This window comes from Pristiophorus japonicus, chromosome 12 (genome assembly GCF_044704955.1).
Source record: "Pristiophorus japonicus isolate sPriJap1 chromosome 12, sPriJap1.hap1, whole genome shotgun sequence".
Lineage (NCBI taxonomy): Eukaryota > Metazoa > Chordata > Chondrichthyes > Pristiophoridae > Pristiophorus > Pristiophorus japonicus.
This window is the reverse complement of record NC_091988.1, coordinates 15063792-15087247: the sequence shown is the minus strand read 5'-3', so window position 1 is coordinate 15087247 and position 23456 is coordinate 15063792. Positions and strand designations below refer to the sequence as shown.

At 43.5% G+C, this 23456-nt stretch overlaps 1 protein-coding gene across 1 annotated transcript; it reads left to right on the top strand.

Moving 5' to 3' along the window:
* Positions 1 to 1785: 1785 nt before the first annotated feature.
* Positions 1786 to 22189, top strand: LOC139277142 (PRA1 family protein 3-like). Its single transcript, XM_070895193.1, has 3 exons — positions 1786 to 2106; positions 19853 to 20070; positions 20915 to 22189. Exons 1-3 carry the CDS (start codon positions 1934 to 1936, stop codon positions 21085 to 21087), a joined length of 564 nt encoding a protein of 187 aa, XP_070751294.1. The 5' UTR covers positions 1786 to 1933; the 3' UTR covers positions 21088 to 22189.
* The last annotated feature ends 1267 nt before the right edge of the window (positions 22190 to 23456 follow it).

Genomic DNA, 23456 nt, shown 5'->3' with positions numbered 1-23456 from the left:
TCGGCCTCCCGGGTCCGTATGGAGTGTGTACAGACCCAGGAAGGCGTCACAAAAGCCGGTTTTCAACGAACAATGCGCCTGCGCTGAAAACCGACTTTTCTGATCTGTCAAGCTGGAGCCAGGACATTTGCATGGGCAAGATTGCGGTATTTACCCATATCTTGCCCAGAGGATGTCCTGAAAACTCTTGTGCCTGTTAAAAGCAGGCACATAGCCTACTTTTACAGGCATAATAGTTTTAAAATACACAAAAACATAATAAAATAACATTTTTAAAACACATTTTATTGTTAAAAACCCTCCCCACTACAGTAAGTTTATTTTAAACCTTAATTTAAAAAACTCAGAAAAATATTTTTATTTTATATTACATAAATAACTAATTTAAATTAATAAAAATATGTCGTGTATTTTTTCTGTTTTTTTATTTGTGTTTTGGGTGTTGGGGGGAGGTTCTCAATCATAATGGGAACTCCAATTTACGAATGAGTATATACTTTACCTTGATTGGCTGTCCAGAGCCATGTGACTGCAGCTCCAGCCCTGTGCATGTCCCGATGTGCACACGCTGCGACGCGCAGTCAATGGAGGCCTCAGGACCGGGAACTCGCATGGGCGCAACAGCTTCAGGTAAGTGCGCATCTTTTAAAAACTTTTTTACCCTATCGCCCACAGGAAGCAGCAGATCGGGATTTCTGGGCCACAATCTCTGTGGGCAGCTTTCCTCGAAGTCAGTGGCGATCGCTGTCGTATTGCTGCTGACTGCAAATTATGCGCATGATGTTATTTGGCAGTGTTGCGTGTATATCTGAATATATTCAAAATTTATCATCAAAGTAGGTTTTAACCTTGGCTAACTTTACATTAGTGCTGACCTGGAAATAATCATATTTTTAAAAAACTTACTTTCGAAGCTTATCAGACATTTCAGCATCAATAGTTAAATAAAATACTTCATAGAAAATAGGTGCAGGAGTAGGCCATTCGGCCCTTTGAGCCTGAACCGCCATTTAATATGATCATGGCTGATCATGCAACTTCAGTACCCCATCCCTGCTTTCTCGCCATACCCCTTGATCCTCCTAGTAGTGTGACCCCTGGTTCTGGACTTCCCCAACATTGGGAACATTCTTCCTGCATCTAACCTGTCCAATCCCGTTAGAATTTAATATGTTTCTATGAGATCTCCTCTCATTCTTCTAAATTCCAGTGAATACAGGCCCAGTCGATTCATAAGTAGAATTGTGGAAAAGGCATATATTCATAATCTTACTTCCGTTTACAGTCTAAATGACATAGAATGCAGCAGCCAATATTAATAACTGATTATACGCTTCCATGTTTAAATAATATAAAAGATAGAGGGTAAAAAGGCTCATGCACGATTAATTCTTTTTTTGTTGATGGTATTGCACTATCTTGTTTCATTCTGCCCCCAGGTCTAACTCTGTCACTAGTTAGAGTGTGCAGGAGTAAATCTGCAGAAGATTAGATTTATGTGACTGGTGGAAACTACAGGGTCTGGGCTGGATACTGGACGGCAACAACAACTTGTATTTTATATAGCGCCTTTAATGTAGTAAAAACTGGATATACTAATATTATTTCAGTTTCCCCCTTTTTAATGGTTTAGTTATTTATTAGTTGTGCCCCTCTTAGGGGGGAGGGACACTTTTAATTGTTTTTTTTATTTGATGACACCCTAGTGTCTCCTTATTGGTTATTTTAGAAAAGGCGAAAGGTTAGGTCAGAGTTGAGTGGCTCAATACCGACAGCACGATCCCCAAGTGAGGCTGCAGCCTGCGGATAAGACTGAGTCATTCTGGAGCCTCCGCATAATCCTTTCTCATTCTGTTTGGGTCGGGTGGAGCTCAGTGACGCTTGTGTTGCCTCTCCTCTTTCCTCTCTCAGTGCCGGCAGCTGGCTAGCTAGCATGGAAGTGCAATTCGCTCCCTTACGACCCTGGGATGATATTTTTGGTTCCGCTCGTTTCGCCCAGCCGGATTTTAAAGATTTGGTGAAATGGAACAATCGGGTGGTTAGCAACCTGCTCTATTACCAGAGCAACTACTTCGTCATGGCTGTCTGCATCTTTGTGGTGATCGGGTAAAGGAGCTTTCTGTCTGGGCCCGCAGCCTTTCCGTTGTCTAAAAGTTGCACAAGGGACAGCTAGCAATTGCCTATTTTACACTAATGCTCGCTTAAATGTAACTTCCTTTAGATATCGACGTAGTCGCATTTCTGTAATGTTTCAGTGGCTTACACGTCATGATTATTTTATAATGCATGTATCAGCAAATTTAGTACTTGGATGCAATGGACTCAAACACGGCAATATCAAGTTATACCGATTCACTATTGGCGTTCGTGCAGCAGCCTAGTGCCTCTGTTATCGTTAGTTACCTTGTGTCAATACTAATCTGAATTGCATTGTTATAATTCATTCTACTACTAGGATCTTTCATTCTATTCCATTCCGGGTGAACAATGTATTTATTTTATCTTAATTTCCAAGGTAGTAGAACCCTGGACTGAGTATATGGCTATATGCATAGGGCACGACCAATATGCTCTTTGGCCAAGTATTTGGAGAGAAGGGTAACATTTGTAACGCCTGCTGGCTTCCTTCCCTCTTCCTTGTGTAGTGCTGTTCTGTGCTGGGCAACCCAAGAAAAATAATACTGCATCTGGGGGAGGTTTAATGAAAATATTACCAGAAATTGGGGTTTGCCCCATCTTCCCCCCCCAATCTATAAACTGGTACATTTTGCTTCACCACGCAGTTTACCTACCGCACAACATTTTTGTAAATTTATTTTCAGAAGAATCGGGTTGAGTGTATTGAAAGGAACTGTATCGGAAAGTTTTCTTTTACTTTGACTATTTCTACTTATTTTTAAAATGGCCACAAACTGGGTTGCTGTTTGCTTTGGGGTTGCAATAATTGGTAATTTTACAAGTTTTTAAGTCAATTCTTTAAGCACTTGTTTAAAACTGAACTATAGAATAGTACTATGCATGTTTTCATTGAATGATCTGGTTGTTTTTTTTTATCTATCTAAGATGCTGAATGCACTCTAGCATGAAGTCATTCAGTGCCACTTGAAAGATGATTTCATGTAATTGGATATTTGATCTATTATTGGTCCATTACAAATAACTGGCACAGCCCAGTTTAATTCTAATCTAAATTACTCCATAATCCTGAGATTCAGTTTCTGTTATACTATAATCTGTCTATATATAATGTTTGATTTTTGGATCCTGGGCATTTATGCCAAATAAAATGATTGCCAGTGACAGAAGTGGAGTTCTATATTTATATATTTTTTAAAAAGTTGCAATTTTCTGCTGCCTTGTAGCTGGCCTTCAGTATCTCACTGACATGGAAATGTTTCACATGATCCTAAGCAGTAAATGTTGGAGTGTTTCACTGCTGAGCAATATCCTGTTCTCTCCTCTGGTGATGTGGAATTTTGCAGCAGGAGTTAAAAGATAGCAATCAGGATTGGTAACCTTGGGTTAAAGATAAAGCATCAAGGTTAATTGACCAATTGATCACACTGGTTTCAGCTGGGGCAGAAAGGGTGGATCAACTAACTCAGCGCACTGAGGATTGAATCTGTAGCTTCCCTGGTTTGTCTGATTCAGTTCCACTGACACACTAGTTGCCACTTGATCCATTGAGGGACCATAATCTCCCTCTTCTTTTTTAAAAAAAAAAAATACATAGTCAACTAAAATGGTGTAGCCCATTACATAAATAATGAATGAATTCCATCTGCTCCTTCTGGTAAATTGCAACTGTTTTTGATAGCAAGGTTAGAAACATTTTTGCTTAATGCCCCTATCCAACATACAAGGAAAACAGTAGCCACAGAACAACTTGTAACATTTTGAAATTGAGTATGAATTTGATAAAGGAAATGCAGTAATATGGATTTTCAAAACATTTGATAAGCTACCACAAGTTACTTTTGGCAAAGATAATATATGGAATTAAGGGGAATATGATTACATACAGATGTTGGGGAGGGCATCAAACAGGAAATTAGGGGTGCGTGCAATAAAGGTGCAGCAGTTATAATGGGTGACTTTAATATGCACATAGATTGGGCAAACCAAACTGGAAGCAATACGGTGGAGGAGGATTTTCTGGAGTGCATAAGGGATGGTTTTTTAGACCAATATGTCGAGGAACCAACTAGGGGGGAGGCCATCTTAGACTGGGTGTTATGTAATGAGAGAGGGTTAATTAGCAATCTTGTTGTGCGAGGCCCCTTGGGGAAGAGTGACCATAATATGGTGGAATTCTGCATTGGGATGGAGAATGAAACAGTTAATTCAGAGACCATGGTCCAGAACTTAAAGAAGGCTAACTTTGAAGGTATGAGGCGTGAATTGGCTAGGATAGATTGGCGAATGATACTTAAGGGGTTGATTGTGGATGGGCAATGGCAGACATTTAGAGACCGCATGGATGAACTACAACAATTGTACATTCCTGTCTGGCATAGAAATAAAAAAAGGAAGGTGGCTCAACCGTGGCTATCAAGGGAAATCGGGGATAGTATTAAAGCCAAGGAAGTGGCATACAAATTGGCCAGAAATAGCAGCGAACCTGGAGACTGGGAGAAATTTAGAACTCAGCAGAGGAGGACAAAGGGTTTGATTAGGGCAGGGAAAATGGAGTATGAGAAGAAGCTTGCAGGGAACATTAAGACGGATTGCAAAAGTTTCTATAGATATGTAAAGAGAAAAAGGTTAGTAAAGACAAACGTAGATCCCCTGCAGTCAGAATCAGGGGAAGTCATAACTGGGAACAAAGAAATGGCGGACCAATTGAACAAGTACTTTGGTTCGGTATTCACGAAGGAGGACACGAACAACCTTCCGGTTATAAAAGGGGTCGGGGGGTCTAGTAAGGAGGAGGAACTGAGGGAAATCCTTATTAGTCGGGAAATTGTGTTGGGGAGATTGAAGGCCGATAAATCCCCAGGGCCTGATGGACTGCATCCCAGAGTACTTAAGGAGGTGGCCTTGGAAATAGTGGATGCGTTGACAGTCATTTTCCAACATTCCATTGACTCTGGATCAGTTCCTATGGAGTGGAGGGTAGCCAATGTAACCCCACTTTTTAAAAAAAGGAGGGAGGGAGAGAGAAAACAGGGAATTATAGACCGGTCAGCCTGATATCGGTAGTGGGTAAAATGATGGAATCAATTATTAAGGATGTCATAGCAGTGCATTTGGAAAGAGGTGACATGATAGGTCCAAGTCAGCATGGATTTGTGAAAGGGAAATCATGCTTGACAAATCTTCTGGAATGTTTTGAGGATGTTTCCAGTAGAGTGGATAAGGGAGAACCAGTTGATGTGGTATATTTGGACTTTCAGAAGGCGTTCGACAAGGTCCCACACGAGATTGATGTGCAAAGTTAGAGCACATGGGATTGGGGGTAGTGTACTGACATGGATTGAGAACTGGTTGTCAGACAGGAAGCAAAGAGTAGGAGTAAATGGGTACTTTTCAGAATGGCAGGCAGTGACTAGTGGGGTACCGCAAGGTTCTGTGCTGGGGCCCCAGCTGTTTACACTGTACATTAATGATTTAGATGAGGGGATTAAATGTAGTATCTCCAAATTTACAGATGACACTAAGTTGGGTGGCAGTGAGCTGCGAGGAGGATGCTGTGAGGCTGCAGAGCGACTTGGATAGGTTGGGTGAGTGGGCAAATGCATGGCAGATGAAGTATAATGTGGATAAATGTGAGGTTATCCACTTTGGTGGTAAAAACAGAGAGACAGACTATTATCTGAATGGTGACAGATTAGGAAAAGGGGAGGTGCAAAGAGACCTGGGTGTCATGGTACATCAGTCATTGAAGGTTGGCATGCAGGTGCAGCAGGCGGTTAAGAAAGCAAATGGCATGTTGGCCTTCATAGCAAGGGGATTTGAGTACAGGGGCAGGGAGGTGTTGCTACAGTTGTACAGGGCATTGGTGAGGCCACACCTGGAATATTGTGTACAGTTTTGGTCTCCTAACCTGAGGAAGGACATTCTTGCTATTGAGGGAGTGCAGCGAAGGTTCACCAGACTGATTCCCGGGATGGCGGGACTGACCTGTCAAGAAAGACTGGATCAACTGGGCTTGTATTCACTGGAGTTCAGAAGAATGAGAGGGGACCTCATAGAAACACTTAAAATTCTGATGGGGTTAGACAGGTTAGATGCAGGAAGAATGTTCCCAATGTTGGGGAAGTCCAGAACCAGAGGTCACAATCTAAGGATAAGGGGTAAGCCATTTAGGACCGAGATGCGGAGGAACTTCTTCACCCAGAGAGTGGTGAACCTGTGGAATTCTCTACCACAGAAAGTTGTTGAGGCCAATTCACTAAATATATTCAAAAAGGAGTTAGATGAGGTCCTTATTACTAGGGGGATCAAGGGGTATGGCGAGAAAGCAGGAATGGGGTACTGAAGTTGAATGTTCAGCCATGAACTCATTGAATGGCAGTGCAGGCTAGAAGGGCCGAATGGCCTACTCCTGCACCTAGTTTCTATGTTTCTATGATTTGGAGGGTAAAAAGTAAAGGATAGCAGTAATATTTTCCTCAAGACAGGTTTGTGTGGGACTGCTCTTATTTACAATATACAAACTAGATTTGGATTATGTAGCCTTTCACGATCACTGGATGTCTGAGTGCTTTACAACCAATGAAGTACTTTTTGGAGTGTAGTCACGATTGTAATGTGGGAAACGGGCAGACAATTTGTGCACAGCAAGTTCCCACAAACAGCAATGTGATAATGACCAGATAATCTTATATTTTATTTTGTTGATTTGAGGGATAAATATTGCCCAGGACACTGGGGATAACTCCCCTGCTCGTCTTCAAAATAGTGTCTTGGTATCTTTTACATCCACCTGAAACAGCAGACAGGGCCTCGGTTTAATGTCTCATCTGAAAGATGGCACCTCTGATAGCAGCGCTCCCTCAGCACTGCACTGGGAGTGTCAGTGTAGATTTTTTTTTTCGTGCTCACGTCCCTCGAGCGGGATTTGAACCCAGAACTTTCTGGCTACGCATGCACGACTTTTCACTTTCATTGTTATCGTGGATTAAAGTCTGATTATACTTTATCAATGTAAAGCCCAGTGACCTTGTTAAATATTTAATCACATTATATGGTAGGTGCAATAAGGTGATTGTATTGCTTGAGTGGTTGACATGGAACTGAAAAGGCTCGAGTGACTTCATGTTGTACAGTAGAAAAGGGTGGGTGGGGGAGAGCCAAAATGTGGGTAGATCAAAAGCATTTTTCAGTGTTAGGTCAGTGGCTCATCTGGTCATGATCACATTGCTGTTTGAGTTTGCTATGTGCAAATTGACTTCCATGTTTTCTACATTACAACAGTGACTATACACTTCCAAAAATTACTTAATTGGCTGTAAAACTTTGAGATGTCCAGTGATTGTGTAAGAACATAAATAGGAATAGGCCATTTGGCCCCTCGAGTCTGCTTTGCCATTCAATAAGATCATGGCTGATTTGATCTTGGCCTGCACTCCACTTCCCTGCCTGCTCCCCATAATCCTTGACTCCCTTATCATTCAAAAATCTGTCTAGCTCCACCTTTTTTAAATATATTCAATAACCTAGCCTCCACAGCTCTGGGGTAGAAAATCCCCAAAGATTCCTGGCCCTCTGAGCAGAAATCCCACCTGATTTCCATTTTAAATGGGCGAGCCTGTTTTTTCTCATTCGTGTTGAATTGAACCTGGCAGTGTAAAACAGTATAGAAACTAGGTGCAGGAGTAGGCCACTCGAGCCTGCACCACCATTCAATAAGATCATGGCTGATCATTCCCTCAGTACCCCTTTCCTGCTTTCTCTCCAGACCCCTTGATCCCCTTAGCCATAAGGGCCATATCTAACTCCCCCTTGAATATATCCAATGAACTGGCATCAACAACTCTCTGCAGCAGGGAATTCCACAGGTTAACAACTCTCTGACTGAAGAATTTTCTCCTCATCTCAGTCATAAATGGCCTACCTATTATCCTAAGACACTGTCCCCTGGTTCTGGACTTCCCCCAACATTGGGAACATTCTTCCTGCATCTAACCTGTCCAGTCCTGTCAGAATCTTATGTTTCTATGAGATCCCCTCATCCTTCTAAACTCCAGTGAATAAAGGCCCAGTTGATCCAGTATCTCCTCATATGACAGCCCAGCTATCCCTGGAATCAGTCTGGTGAACCTTTGCTGCACTCCCTCAATAGCAAGAATGTCCTTCCTCAGATTAGGAGACCAAAACTGAACACAATATTCCAGGTGAGGCCTCACTAAGCCCCTGTACAACTGCAGTAAGACCTCCCTGCTCCTATTTTCAAGCTATGAAGGCCAACATACCATTTGTTGCCTTCACCATCTGCTATACCTGCATGCCAACCTTTAATGACTGATGAACCATGACACCCAGGTCGCATTGCACCTCCTTTTCCTAATCTGCTGCCATTCAGATGTTCTGCCTTTGTGTTTTTGCCCCCAAAATGGATAACCTCACATTTATCCACATTATACTGCATCTGCCATGCATTTGCCAAGTCACCCTGCAGCCTCTTAGCGTCCCCCTCACAGCTCACACCGCCACCCAGTTTAGTGTCATCTGCCAACTTGGAGATATTACACTCAATTCCTTCATCCAAATAGTTAATGTATATTGTAAAGAGCTGGGGTCCCAGCACTGAGCCCTGTGGCACTCCACTAGTCACTGCCTGCCATTCTGAAAAGGACCCATTTATCCCGACTCTCTGCTTCCTGCCTGCCAACCAGTTCTCTATCCATGTCAGTACATTACCCCCAATACCATGCGCTTTGATTTTTCACACCAATCTCTTGTGTAGGACCTTGTCAAAAGCCTTTTGAAAGTCCAAATACACCACATCCACTGGTTCTTCCTTGTCCACTCTGCTAGTTACATCCTCAAAATTCCAGAAGATTTGTCAAGTATGATTTCCCTTTCATAAATCTTGCTGACTTGGACCGATCCTGTCACTGCTTTCCAAATGTGCTGCTAGTTCATCCTTAGTGATTGATTCCAGCATTTTCCCACTACTGATGTCAGGCTAACTGGTCTATAATTATCTGTTTTCTCTCTCTCCTTTTTAAAAAAAAAAGTGTTGCTACATTAGCTACCCTCCAGTCCATAGGACCTGATCCAGAGTCAATCGACTGTTGGAAAATGATCACCAATGCATCCACTATTTCTAGGGCCACTTCCTTAAGTACTCTGGGATGCAGACTCAGGCCCTGGAGATTTATCGGCCTTCAATCCCATCAATTTCCTTAATGCAATTTCCTGCCAAGTAAGGATATCCTTCAGTTCTTCCTTCTCACTAGACCCACTGTCCCCTAGTACATTCGGAAGGTTATTTGTATCTTCCTTCGTGAAGACAGAACCGAAGTATTTGTTCAATTGGTCTGCCATTTCTTTGTTCCCCATTTATAAATTCACCTGAATCCGACTGCAAGGATATACATTTGTCTTCTCTAATCTTTCTCATCACATATATTTATAGAAGCTTTTGCAGTCAGTTTTTATGTTCCCTGCAAGCTTCCTCTCGTACTCTATTTTCCCCCTGTTAATTAAACCCTTAGTCCTCCTCTGTTGAATTCTAAATTTCTCCCAGTCCTCGGGTTTGATACTTTTTTTCTAGCCAATTTATATCCCTCTTCCTTGGTTTTAACACTCTCTCCTTAATTTCCCTTGTTAGCCATGGTTGAGCCACCTTCCCTGTTTTATTTTATTCCAGACAGGGATGTGCAATTGCTGAAGTTCATCCTTGTGATCTTTAAATGTTTGCCATTGCTTATCCACCGTCAACCCTTTAAGTATCCTTTGCCAGTCTATTCTAGCCAATTCACGACTCATACCATCGAAGTTGCCTTTCCTTAAGTTCAGGAACCCTTGCCATACGTAACCAGAGCTTTACTCAATTTTATCCGTGCAGTATCTGGCCTGACAGTGCTTGGCCAAGCATTGTTCAAGGAACCTTAATCGGTATCTAACCAATAAACTCAGGGTGCACGAGCCAGATTTGTGAAAAGTACATTGTTCCATCTGGGAATTGGAACAACTGTGCATTAATTGAAAGGTGTTATATGAATGCAAGTCTGTCTTTTACATGCATCACAATTTCTCCAGGCCTTTCTACAATACAAGCCACTTCTACTTGGACTTTTTAACCTTTTGTGTTTAATGGGCCAGTTGGGGTTCAGCTTGTTTATCTGTTGTAACTTCCTGGACCTCTTGCTACATTCATACTGCATCATGGAGCTTTGGAGGAGATTGATTTGGAGACCCCTTTCCCATAGACACCTCCCGAATCCAAAATGAGCTCCGGTGGCAAGACTGTAGACAGAAGGGTAGAAATTTTTCTGGGACGCTATCGATAAACAGGTGATATTGGACTAGTCGTCCATTATACTCCCTGCCTGATATTCAGTTCCATTAACTTCAATAGAATTGAATATCAGGGCGGGGTGTGTAACTGCCTGTTGGCACGATACTGCCCAAGATGAATTTCTAGCCCAATCTCTCCAGTGACCGACATTCCTCCAGTAAATGGAAACATCCACTGTGAAACTTCACTAATGTGAAAGATAATTTGGTGCCAGGAGTTGGATGTCAGTGGAGTATTCAATGAATTACCCAGAAGTTGTCTGGATAAGAGTTTTCTTTTAACTATCAATACGCAGCCTTCATGCTGTTTCCATGAAGTGTTTGTTGTACTTCCTGTGTAGTTTGACATGGTCTTCAAAATAGTGCTGACCATGTACTGTGCCAATAATATGATATAAATGCCCATGAGGTAGCTGTAAAATGGAAACTTTGATATTCTGACTCTACATGGATTGTGTAATATTCCAGCCTGGAAACTTGGAGCTGGCTTTTCTAAATATATGTCATGAATAATCAGGATAGTTGATGCAAGGCTTCAGTAAACTAGGCACACAGGCATTCCTCATAGTTTCCAATGAACTTGATAGCAGAAGATGGAAGCTGAGTTCAACGCTGTGGAATGCAGGTGCTGGTAGTATTTAGATAACTGACTATTGACGACAGAGTTTGCTCCAAATGGGAAGAGGGGAGTAAGCATTTTCAATAGAATAGTTCATGATTCCTGTCCCTCTGATACCCAGTTACATACTGTGAGTGTGTGAGAAGGCACTGCATTTTGTTTTCTTTCAGATGTTTAGAATTCAATGTAACTTGGTAGAACTTATTTTGTTAAATTAAACGGAGGTTACGCTACTCCATTTCTGATAGCAAAAAGGACCCTGTTACTCGGTGGTTCATCTGTTCTTTTTAAACTATAAATGTGTATCTAATCATGTGCTGTCCTTGATGGCACTATGACAACAGTGGTTTGAGGGGAAGGAGTGAGGCATGGAGCTTTCTCTGCAGTTGCACCCAGGGACATGTGCTATCTGGACACTTACCAATTATGCGGATTAAAAGATTGTGGAATAAGTGAGAGTTATGCATGTAACGACAATACACGCACGTTTCCTTGAACTTTTATGGCCCTCTGCCCACAGAACTAACCACTGACCTCAATCTCCAGCACGAGTATCTTCCAATTACACTTGATTGGGATTTTCTTTTGGGGGTGGGGGGGGTCTCGAACCAGATTTTCAGGCATAGCAGGAAAGTAAGTTCTGGTGTTTTATTACTTTTTTAATTAAATGTAAAAAATTGCTTCATCACTGAGACCTGCTGTGTTCTGTTTCTCAATGCATTTTTTGACACATAAAAGTCACATTTTAAAAAGTGAAACATTTCTCCAATTGTAGGTTCTTAAACATACATTGCATGAATGATGGTGAAATGAGTTGAAACATTTACCTAGTTAAAGAAGAAATGTATGGTGCGAGTTCAGAGTTTCCTTGGGGCCCCATTGTTCACTGATTTCCGGCCATTGTAAGAGTCTTGGAGGCCAGGATCGTGCCAACCATCAGCAGGCCGGGACCATTGGAGGGAGCAGCATGAGGTGGCATACCACTGCAGGGAGCAGGAGGGAAACAGTTACGAAGCCAGGTCGCTGATTGCAGTGCGGGCAGGCACAGCAGGAGGGGGCGAAGGAGCGGCAAGTTCCTGTAGAGGGAAGTGACCGGGGCCCAGGAGAGGAGAGGGCCCAGGGGCAGCACAGGCCAGCCTACACTGATGTGTGCATGCTCGGTCTGTGCAGCAGAGCTGGTCTCCAGTTAGTCTTGGGTAATCCTTGCCACTGGACCAAGATCTTTAGCTCTGTCAAGCCCGTGTGGTGGCTGGTGTGCAACGGCCACCACACGTCAAAAAATCCAGGCACCGGCATCTTCCACCTTCCACGATGTAGTTTGGGATCTGGAATATTCAATCCTTGATTGAAACACCTGTGAACTCGTCCCTTTTTTGGCATGGAAGCAGGTCATTCTCGTTTCGAGGGACTGCCTATGATTTGATTCTAATGAAATTGGGAGAATAGTTGGATGTAACTTGACATCGGCAAAATGGGTGTGATGTTGGGCACATTTTTGGGTCTAACTTGTGGGTTGCACCCACGGAGGAAAGGCCAGGCCAGTTTTGGTTTGCTGTCTTTCATTTTACTTTGTCCTATACCAAGAAAATGTTTTTTTTTGTATAAACTCATTATACTGTTTAGAAATTGAAATAAGCAGAGTTTTCTTCACTTTTTTTTTTTTCCTCCTTTACCTTCATTATAGTTCCCTCATTGGTTGCAAAGTGCTTTAAGATGTCCAGTGGTTGTGAAAGGGCTATATAAATCTAAGTCTTCATGAGACTTTCCTTTTCTACGTTTTCCACTAAGTCTGGCATGGTGCTGCTGCTGTACCTGATTCTTCCAGCTGGTGGTGCTTTTCCACACAGACCCTCTGGTGTCGTTTTGCAGAGCACCACTAGGTGGTTGATGCAGCCACGTAACATTTAAAATGCAGAAATAATTTACAGAATCGCCAATCTCTCTCTCTCTCTGACTAGGCATCCATTTCCCTACAATGTGTCGGCTCGAACAGGGGTGATGGGAAAGTGCTACTTGGTGTGGGATAAGATACCGGAAGCAGAGTTTTGGATGAAGAGTTTGAGGGTTCAAAGCTGTCCAGAAGAGCATTGAAGAAGTCGGGAGGTGACACAGTTTCAGCAGCAGGTGGGCTGAGATGTGGACGAATGGAGGGCAAGGTTAGAGATGGAAGTAGGCGGTCTTGCGATGGAGTGGATATGCGGTCAGAAGTTCAGTTCAGGCACAATGAATTGTCCAATGAGGTTGTGAATAGCATAGTTCAACCTTCGGACAGTGGCCGGGGATGGAATTGGTGGCAAGGATACAGATATTGTGCTGGGGGCACAAAGACGATGGCTTCCACCTTCTTGACGTTTAGCTGGGAGAAATTGTGGATCATCCAAGACTCTCTGTCGGATAAGCATTCTGACAACACTGGCAGTGGAGGGTATCGTGTTCCGAACACAGATGAGACTGCACACAGGGAGGTTAAAGTAACAGTGACCTCAGTCTTTAATAAGACACTCCAGAGTGAGGAATAGGCCTTGGGGGCCGGCTTATATACAGTGCTCCCAAGGGATCCCTTGGGACTTCAGGGGCTGAGCTACCTGGTGGCAGAACATGGGAGTGCATGCTTTAGATACACATCACCGCACCCCCCCCCCCCCTTCTCCAAGTCAAAGTGAAAACTATTTATAAGGTGAGGTGGTCGGGAGCCTGCCTTTCCCTGGTGGATCGTGTCGGTACAAATGTCTGTTCTGGTGTGTTGGCTGTGCCCTCGCTGGGCTGGCGTGGTGTTGGCCCTACAGGGCTGCTAGGTGAGCCTGGCCATGCTGGACTGTTGGCCGTGATGGGTTCGATTTCCTGGTCCAGCATGGTGTCGTTGATCCTTTGGGTGTGTGTTCTGGGCTCTTAAAAAGGTGGTGTCTGCTGTGGGTTGTTCAGGGCAGTCTGTGAACTGCAGCCTTGTTTGGTCCAGGTGCTTTCTGCAAATTTGTCCATTGTCTAGTTTGACTACAAACATCCTATTCTCTTTTAGCTATCACTGTGCCCGCAATCCACTTGGGACCATATCCATAGTTTAGCACATACACAAGGTCATTCAGATCAATTTCCCGTGACACAGTGACTCATCCATCGTTTACATTTTGTTGCTGCTGCCTGCTCTCTACCTGATCATGCAGGTTGGGGTGAACCAGCGAGAGTCTGGTTTTAAGTGTCCTTTTCATGAGTAGCTCAGCCGGGGGCACCCCTGTGAGTGAGGTGGGGTCTTGTGCAGTAGCTGAGCAGTACGCGGGACAGGCGGGTTTGGAGTGAGCCTTCTGTGACTCGTTTAAGGCTCTGTTTGATGGTTTGTACTGCCTGCTCTGCCTACCCATTGGAGGCTGGTTTAAACGGGGTCGAGGTGACCTGTTTAATCCCATTGCGGGTCATGAATTCTTTTAAATTCGGCACTAGTGAAACATGGCCCGTTTTCACTGACCAGTATGTCAGGCAGGCCGTGGGTGGCAAACATGGCCCTCAGGCTTTCAATGGTGGCGGTGCTTCCCGACATATTTCACATTCAATCCATTTTGAAAAAGCATCCGCCACCACCAGAAACATTTTACTGAGAAACAGGCCCGCATAGTCGACATGGATCCTCGACCATGGTCTGGAGGGCTAGGACCACAAACTTAGTGGTGCCTCTCTGGGTGCGTTGCTCAACTGAGCACATACGCTGCATTGCCGTACACAGGACTCTAAGTCAGAGTCGCTACCGGGCCACCACACGTGGGATCTGGCTATTGCTTTCATCATTACTATACCTGGGTGTGTGCTGTGGTGATCCGAGATGAATGTCTTCCCTGCCCTTTTTTGGTAGCACTACATGGTTACCCCACAGCAGGCAGTCTGTCTGAATGGACAGCTTGTCCTTTCGCCACTAGAACGGCTTGATTGGCTATTGCATTTCAACGGGGATTCTGGCCCAGCTCCCCTGCAGGACAGTTTTTTCAAACTAGGGACAGCAGAGGATCTTGGCTGGTCCAAGTCCTAATCTGGCGGGCTGTGACAGATGACTTATCATTTTCAAACACTTCCATGACCATCAAGTCTGCGGGCTGCGCCATTTCCACTCCCGTGGTGGGCAATGGTAGCCGACTGAGAGCATCCGCACAGTTCTCGGTGCCTGGCCTGTGGCGGATGGTATAGTTATATGCTGACGGCGCGAGTGCCCACCTTTGTGTATGGGCTGAGGCATTAGTATTTATCCCCTTGTTTTCAGCGAACAGGGATGTGAGGGGCTTGTGATCGGTTTCTAGCTCAAATTTGAGGCCAAACAGGTACTGATGCATTTTCTTTACCCTGAACACACACGCTAATGCCTCTTAATCGTGCTGTAGGCCCTCTCGGCCTTAGACAAGCTCCTGGAAGCGTAGGCAACCGGTTGGAACTTCCCTGCAACGTTAGCTTGTTGTAATACACACCCGACTGTACGATGACTCGTCACGTGCAAGCACAGTCTTTTGCACGGGTTAGACAATACAAGCAGCTTGTTGGAACATAAAATGGTTCTGGTTTTCTCAAAAGCAATTACTTGGTTTTTTTCCCCAGTTCTCTCATTTGCACAATAACACATGTGGGGCTCCAAAAGGGTGCTTAACCCCAGTGGGAAGTTACCAAAATAGTTGAGTCCCAGGAATGACCGCAACTCCATGACGTTCTGTGGCCTGGGCGCGTTCCTGATGGCCTCTGTCTTGGCATCTGGGCTGAATGCCGTCAGCTGCGATCTTTCTCCCCAAAAACTCCTTGTGTTGCCATGAAGACTCATTTCGACCTCTTCAGCCACAGCCCTATGCGATCCAGTCGCTGGAGGACCTCCTCCAGGTTTTGTAGGTGCTCGGCGGTGTCCTGACCCGTGACCAATATGTAGTCCTGAAAGACCACCGTGTGTGGTACCAACTTGAGTCGGCTCTCCATGTTTCTCTGGGAGATCGCTGCAGCCGACTGAATTCCAAACGGGCATCTGTTGTAGATGAACAGTCCCTTGTGTGTGTTGATGCAGGTGAGGCCCTTTGAAGACTCCTCCAGCTCCTGTCATGTAGGCCGAAGTCAGGTCGAGCTTGGTGAATGTCTTGCCTCCTGCCAGCATCGCAAATAGGTCGCGGGTATTGGTCCTGTAGCGAGAAACGATTAATAGTTACTTTATAATTGCTGCAAATCCTGACTGCCATCACTTTTGAGCACTGGAACAATCGGGCTGGCCCTCTCGCTGAATTCCACTGGGGAGATGATGCCCTTGCATTGCAGCCTGTCCAGCTCGATTTTCCCACATTCTCCATCATGAGGTACCGCTCGCGCCTTGTGGTGAATGGGTCGTGCCTCTGGGACCAAGTGGATCCGCATCTTCGCCCCGGAAGTTTCCAATGCCTAGCTCAAAAAGGAAGGAAATTTAAGAACGTGGGTACATGAGGCCTCATCGACATGTGAGCGCTCTGATGTCATCCCAGTTCCAGTGGATTTTGCCCAGCCATCTCCTTCCAAGCAGTGTGGGGCCATTGCCCAGGACAATCCAGAATGGCAGTTTGTGCACCATGCCCTCATCGGTGACCTTGACCATGGTGCTGCTCAGGACAGTGATAGCTCTTTGTTGTACGTTCTCAGTTTCGTGTGGATGGGGCTCAGGGCTGGTCTGAGTGCCTTGTTGTGCCAGTCTCAAACATCTTTTTACTCATGATAGATTGGCTAGCACCAGTGTCCAGTTCCATGGCTATGGGTAAGCCATTCAATTTTACGTTTAGCATTATAGGTGGACATTTTGTCGAATGTGTGCACCCCGTGTACTTCAGCATCTGCCTCCTCTGAGGCTCAATTGCTTTGATCCACCATGGACTGATCTTCCTCTGCTACGTGGTGGTTAGCAGGTTTTGCAGAGCTTGCAGCTTGTTGGAGGTGCCCCATTGTTCCACAGCTCTTGCAAACATACCCTTTGAAGCGGCATGATTAGGCTGATTGGAAGCCTCCAACGTCAGCAAGGTGTGAATTGCCTTGCATTCATCCTTTATTGGGGACTCAGTCATCTGGGTCACCTGAGGCCTGCTGGCAGCTGCAGACTCGTGGGTTCTGCTCGCAAACACCGTTCCAGTTAATTTATGAACATTGCTAGCACTTGTGTGCTGAGATTTGTTTGTTGTTATCACTGGTGGACATAAACGCCTGTGCTATCGCAATGGCCTCACTGAGGGTCGATGTCTCTACAGTCAAAAGTTTTCATAGGCTGGTCTCGTGGCCAATGCCCAGTACACAAGTCTGAGCATTTGCTCCAGGTAGCCATCAAACTCGCATTGTCCTGCAAGTCGCCTTAGCTTGGCGACGAAGCTCGCCACTTCCTGATCTTCAGATCGCTGGCATGTGTAGAACCGATACCTCGCCATCAGCACACTCTCCCTCTAGTTAAGATGCTCCCAAACCACTATACACCGCTCCTCATACGACTTATCTGTGGGCTTCACCGGAGCCAGAAGATTCTTCATGAGGCTGTAGGTCGGTGCCCCGCAGACCGTGAGGAGGACCGCTCTCCTTTTTGCAGCGCTTCCTTCTCCATCCAGCTAGTTGGCTACAAAGTACTGGTCTAGCCATTCAACATAGGCTTTCTAGTCCTCACCCTCCAAGAACTTCTCCAGGATGCCCAGTTTGTTGCATCTTTGCATTGGATTTGTATTCTCGTCACCAGTTATTGTGTTCCTAACACAAATGAGGCTGCACATCGGGAGGTTAAAGTAACAGTGACCTCAGTCTTTAATAAGACACTCCAGAGTAAGGAACAGTAGGGGGGGGGGGGGCTGGCCGGCTTATATACAGTGCTCCCAAGGGATGCTGGGATCCCTTGGGACTTCAGGGGATGAGCTCCCTGGTGGCAGAACATGGGAGTGCATGCTTTACAGATACATGAGGGGTCGAGTGAAGTGGAGAGGTACTCAAGTTGGGTGTCATCAGCGTTCATGTGAAGGCTGATTCTCAATGTTCACAGTCCTTAGGAATGTGTTCTTCTGGACTCCTGCCTCTGATGGGAGGTCCACCTGCACTCTTGGTGTGGCACGGCAACATTACTCCAGTCCTTGCCAGCTCCTTGGTTCACCAAGAATTCAGTCTTGGCCCTAAAGCAAAATTCTCCAAGGACTTCCAGTTCCATTTTGTATGATTTTTAAACATCCTATAATGTGCATTAAAACTATCCTATTCAAAGTCGTTCAGTTAAGGAGTGAGGATCAGTCATGCAACACCTCCACTCCAGCAAGCTTGTGGGGATGAAAGTCTCTAAGATTGCTGCTGCATAGTAATAATGGCTCATGCTGGGCTTGGGAACTGACTGGTATGGATCAGGTTTGAATTGCACCCTTTACTGCTCATTGGCAGTGTCAATTAATCCAGGATATTTGCCCCTTCCCCTTTTACTGGTGCTTCCTGTTTACAACTCACCCCAGGTTCTTTACTGCTTGGAGTGACTTTATTTTGGGCAATGTTTCACAACGTGCACAACCTAAAGAACACTGAATCAGGACTAATTCCCTCCAATTATTTAATTAGTAAAGTATATAGCTGAACCTACATTTTAGTTACTAAACTCTCAACAGCTGCAGTAGTACCTAATTTGACAATTGCCTGACTGCTAATTAAACCAGTGTTTGCATCTACATTAAGTAATGTTGCTGCTTTCATGAAACTATTTATGTTGACCCATCTTTTGGATGAGATGTTGAATTGAGGTCACAAGCAGTGAGTGGGCTATTTATGTGCATGCAGGATAAAGGGGGAATAACAAAAGTAGGGCATTGATGCACTCAAAGATGAGGTGGGAGAGGAGGCCAGCATATTCTGGATGTTGAAACTCATTTAATAATAAAAAAATTCTGTTCGTGCATAGCCATGTTTGTCATTGGCAGCCAGTCCTCTATGTAAATAATTCTTGCCAAAGTAACCAAGTAGGCCACAGGCCTGAATGCGTAACAGTTGACTGCAAAGTTGTGGATTTGAATCCCTGCTCTGTGCAATATTTGCATTCTTGGGTGACTCATCATGTGATTGCTGGATGGATCACTTTGGAGAAAAACATTCCTTGTAGCTTATTCCATGAAATGTTTTGTAGCTGTGGAACATGTAATGAAATCTGTAACTGAAATTTAGAGGGGCTTCATTTAGTATTTGTCAGCTGGTGAGATATATTGCAGAAGCCACTTGCTTTCTCTCCTCCACCCCGCCCCCTCCCACCCCTTAACTAAAACTGTTTCTGTCTCCCTCTCTGCTGCTGTGACCAAAGCACCATTTTGTTTGAGGGGGGGAGGATGAAATGCTGTTAGTGTTTTTTTTTTTTTGCTCGGTATACAGCTGAATGTTTCTGAACTAGTACATACTTAACTAAACATCTTTTAGATATTTGCCAAATATTAAAATGTACACTGCCTCCAATCCAGTTCATTTCTTACAAAAGTAAAACGCCACGGATGCTGGAAATCTGAAATAGAGAATGCTGGCAATCTCAGTAGGTCAGGCAGCATCTGTGGACAGAAAGAGTTATTGTTTCGGGTCTGTGACCATATTGCCTGACCTGCTGATTTCCAACATTTTTCAGTTTTTATTCCAGTTCATCTCTTGTTTGAACTGTTCCCTTTTACAGGGGGTATTGCTGCTTTTTTGAATTTTCCTGGATGGTATAGATGATGTCCAGTGCTGTGTAAAATTAAACTTTGAAATGCTGTTAACTTAGCTTGATGCATTTAACTCTCCTTTTTTTTTTGTGTTTGACAGGTTTATGAGTCCCTTGGAGATCATCCTCGGTGGAGCAGTGGTAGTACTGGTATTCATGGGCTCTGTGTGGGCTTCAGAAAATAAAGCAGCTGTTGGTCATTTCAAGCGCCAGTACCCAACTTTGTTCGTTTCGGCCATCTTGCTGACCAGCTACTTTTTCATTTCCATCGTTGGGGGAGTGATGGTTTTCTTATTCGGAATCACTTTGCCGATGCTGTGTAAGTAATGCGTGTCCATCAAATGTGTTTATAAATGTGTAAAATAGTAAACCTAGTCCAAAACACAACATGCAAAAAAACATAGACCTGGAGCCCCTGATTGGTTTGTTGGTAAATGCACTGCCCACCATGAACCATGGAGGTTTTGCTCCATGTTCTGTGCTGAGTTTGCTGATCTTGAGCTGCAGTGTGGGCACTAAAATTAACTGGGCTTCCTGCTTCTGACTGCTGTCCATTAATCAATATGGAAAGTGCATTGTTCTGGATGTTGGAGGAGGAAAGGATCGGGTTTAACTTTATTTAAAAAAAAAAACTTCCTTTCCCTCCCTTTCCACAAACCAAGTGACTTAGAGGGGAGAAAATTAGTCGGAAGAAGAAAAAGCAAATTTATTTCTAAATTGGATAAGTTTGAACGATTGCCACAAAAAGTAAAGAACTTGAATTTATATAGCACCTTATGTCCTTGGTACATTTGTTTTACAACCAATCACTTGTGATGTAGGAATTAGAATATTAGTGCTTCATTATGAATCTCTTTAGAAAACCAAATATAGATCTGGAAATGTGAAGAATCTGACTTCATTTGAAATATTTGTAGACCTTAAGTGCATTGTGCATAGGTCCAGTAGAATCCAGAAATAGGCTATAATGCCTACTGTAATTTCTAGGGGAAAATCCAGTATGGAGCAGCAGGTAGCGAACTGATTCCAATCGATAACTAATGTAGTGAACTCTTTGCCTGGATTAATGTGTTTTTCATAAGCATTTTTATATCAGCCAAAGGCTAACTGAAATTGTGCTATTTAATTCCAGTTTAACCAAAAATAAATAAATGTTATTTCAGTGATGTTTGTACATTCTTCTCTACGGCTTCGTAACTTGAAGAACAAAATTGAAAACAAGATGGAAGAAATCGGACTGAAGAAGAGCCCCATGGGTATCTTTCTGAATGCACTTGGTCAGGAACAGGAGCACATCTCTAAATTTGCAGATATGTTGGCTCAAAGCAAAGACTAACAAGGAGCAGATTATCAATTCATTTTGGACCTTTAACTTGGTATATGTTGTGCAGTAGTCCTGGAATAAGATTTTGCAATCCACATACAAAGCTTTAACAAGCTGATATATTGATGCTCCATTTTCAAGTATTCCAAAGTACAAGTGGATAGTTTTTTCTTTGAAGTATAAAATGTATTGTAGAAAATGGACAGCTTGATATAGTGCTTGACTATGCTTTTTTGGCTTTGTGTATCTTAAGGAAGTTTTGTTAATTAGCTACCAGCTAACATGCCAATATTACAATAGTTTACCTGGATGATGTGTATACTTGAGCACTTTTTTTGTTGTGGTATAAAATTTAGTTCTGTTAATTGGTTAAGGTTTCTGTTTTAGGGTTTAAGGATATGATCAAATACATTTTGGTTCATGGGTAGGTAAGAATCAGAATATATAGATCTGGTTGTATGGTGTTTTGTGAAAGCACTGACATCTTCACAATCGTAACAAGTTTTCAATCCCAGTTTCAAATGTAGCAAGTTGCACATCTTTCTGTTCGATGTGTTCTTGCCCATGAATATAAATGAAATACTTTTGTTTTGATATAGGTATATGGGGGAATAATATGGTCAATTTATCTTTGTGTATTCTAGTTGATTTGCCAAGGAGATCCAGGTGAATAGGGATTGTGAAATTGGGCTTGAAATATGAAGAAACCATTGGCTATCTTAAGTTCTTAGCAAACCATTAACTGTAATAGCACAAATCATTGCAAAACTGGGTAACTCCTCGACTAGAAAACACAACAGAAGCCACACCACCAAGTAGAATGTGAAGCACATGCAACCTCACCAACCTTTCGTTAGCATCCATCTCAATTTTTACAAAAGCTCATGAGTCTGGAAAAGTGAGTCATATTCTTAAGGATTTCAACTCACTTTTATTGATGAAACTATGCAGTTGCAATATTTAACTATTTTTTAACAGCTACTAAAGTGCTGAGGATGTGCTAGGATGTTTGACAAACAATTTACCATTTAAAATAAGTATCTGATATTTAACTGTTTTGCAGGTCCAAAGATGTGCAATATCTCTCGCATGCAATAAAAGCTACTTTAAAATACTTGTGTTCCATTTGAAATATTCTTGTAAAACTAATTGCATTAGTAACCGATTGGAGCTGTATACAGGTATCCCAGTCAAGCAAGACTTCATTCATTCATTCATTCATAGCATGCCTCCACATTGAAGCAAGCATGTATATGTGACCATGCTTCTAGATGCCAGAACTAAGGCAGCTGTTTACATCTCATACAATGCTTCATCAGTCTGCTGTTTGACGCATCCACCCCAATTGCCTTGGCAAGACTGGATGGTTTCTTTCTCATTGCTAATTTTTTATGAGGAAGCCAAAACTATTTAACATACCAACTCTTATCAGACTTGCTGTTCAATGCACATATATCCCCATGTAGTTTCAGAATAGTGGCAATTCCTGGCATTTGTATACAGATTCATTTGTTAATGGGGACTATAGTAAGTGAACTGGAGATTAAGTCCGAGGGATGAGGCATTGAAGGAGGATCAATCTAATGTTACAAGACCTTCTAGCAGGGAAACCAGGAATTGTCTCTTAACCCAGGGTGCTAATGGTAACTGCGATTTCCTTCGCCGCCATGGATTGTCTTCAGCTGCCTATACCCCTCTGCCCCTCTACCTCCTTTTTTTTTAATAAGATGCTCCTTAAAATCTACTTGTTTGACCAAATTTTTGGTCACCACCTGTCCTAATATCATGCGCTTGGTATAAAATTTTGACCGATGGTCCCCCTGTGTAGGGCCTTGGGATGTTTTACTACATTAAAGGTGCAATGTAAATGCAAGTTTTTGTTGTAGCTGGAGTGGCATCAACAAGGAACATATTATTCCACAACTGCTTGGCAACAATTCAACTGCAAATGCTCAGTAAACGATGGTTATAATCCACTCCACCTAATACAATGGCACCAACACCCTTGGAACAAGTACACTATTTGTAAAGTTACATAGTTGGCAGATTAGTGCAGTGGTGGGTAAAATGCAGCCCACCAAGTCATTCTGTCTGGCCTGTTGGAGAGGACAGAAATAGAATGAAAGACTAATCTTGAGCTGCACATTAGTCTAAACACTTTCACTTCGCGTGGGTCAGACTGACCAGGACTGCAGCCAGAGAGCACTCAGTAATGCTAAATTCAAGTTATCAATTTTCAAAAGCGATTCTACCTGGCCCGATCTTACAAGGATGCATTCCGCAATGGTGGGTGCCCATACCCAGAATGCACTGCTCATTTGAACATGGACCTATCCATAGGGCTAGACTTTCCTGAGAGCCCCTCAACGCCCGATAGCTCC

Coding starts and splice junctions, on each gene's coding strand:
- LOC139277142 (XM_070895193.1), top strand. CDS start 1,934: ATGGAAGTGCAATTCGCTCCCTTACGACCCTGGGATGATATTTTTGGT. Junction 2,107..19,852: donor TGCATCTTTGTGGTGATCGG/GTAAAGGAGCTT, acceptor TGTGTTTGACAG/GTTTATGAGTCCCTTGGAGA. Junction 20,071..20,914: donor AATCACTTTGCCGATGCTGT/GTAAGTAATGCG, acceptor ATGTTATTTCAG/TGATGTTTGTACATTCTTCT.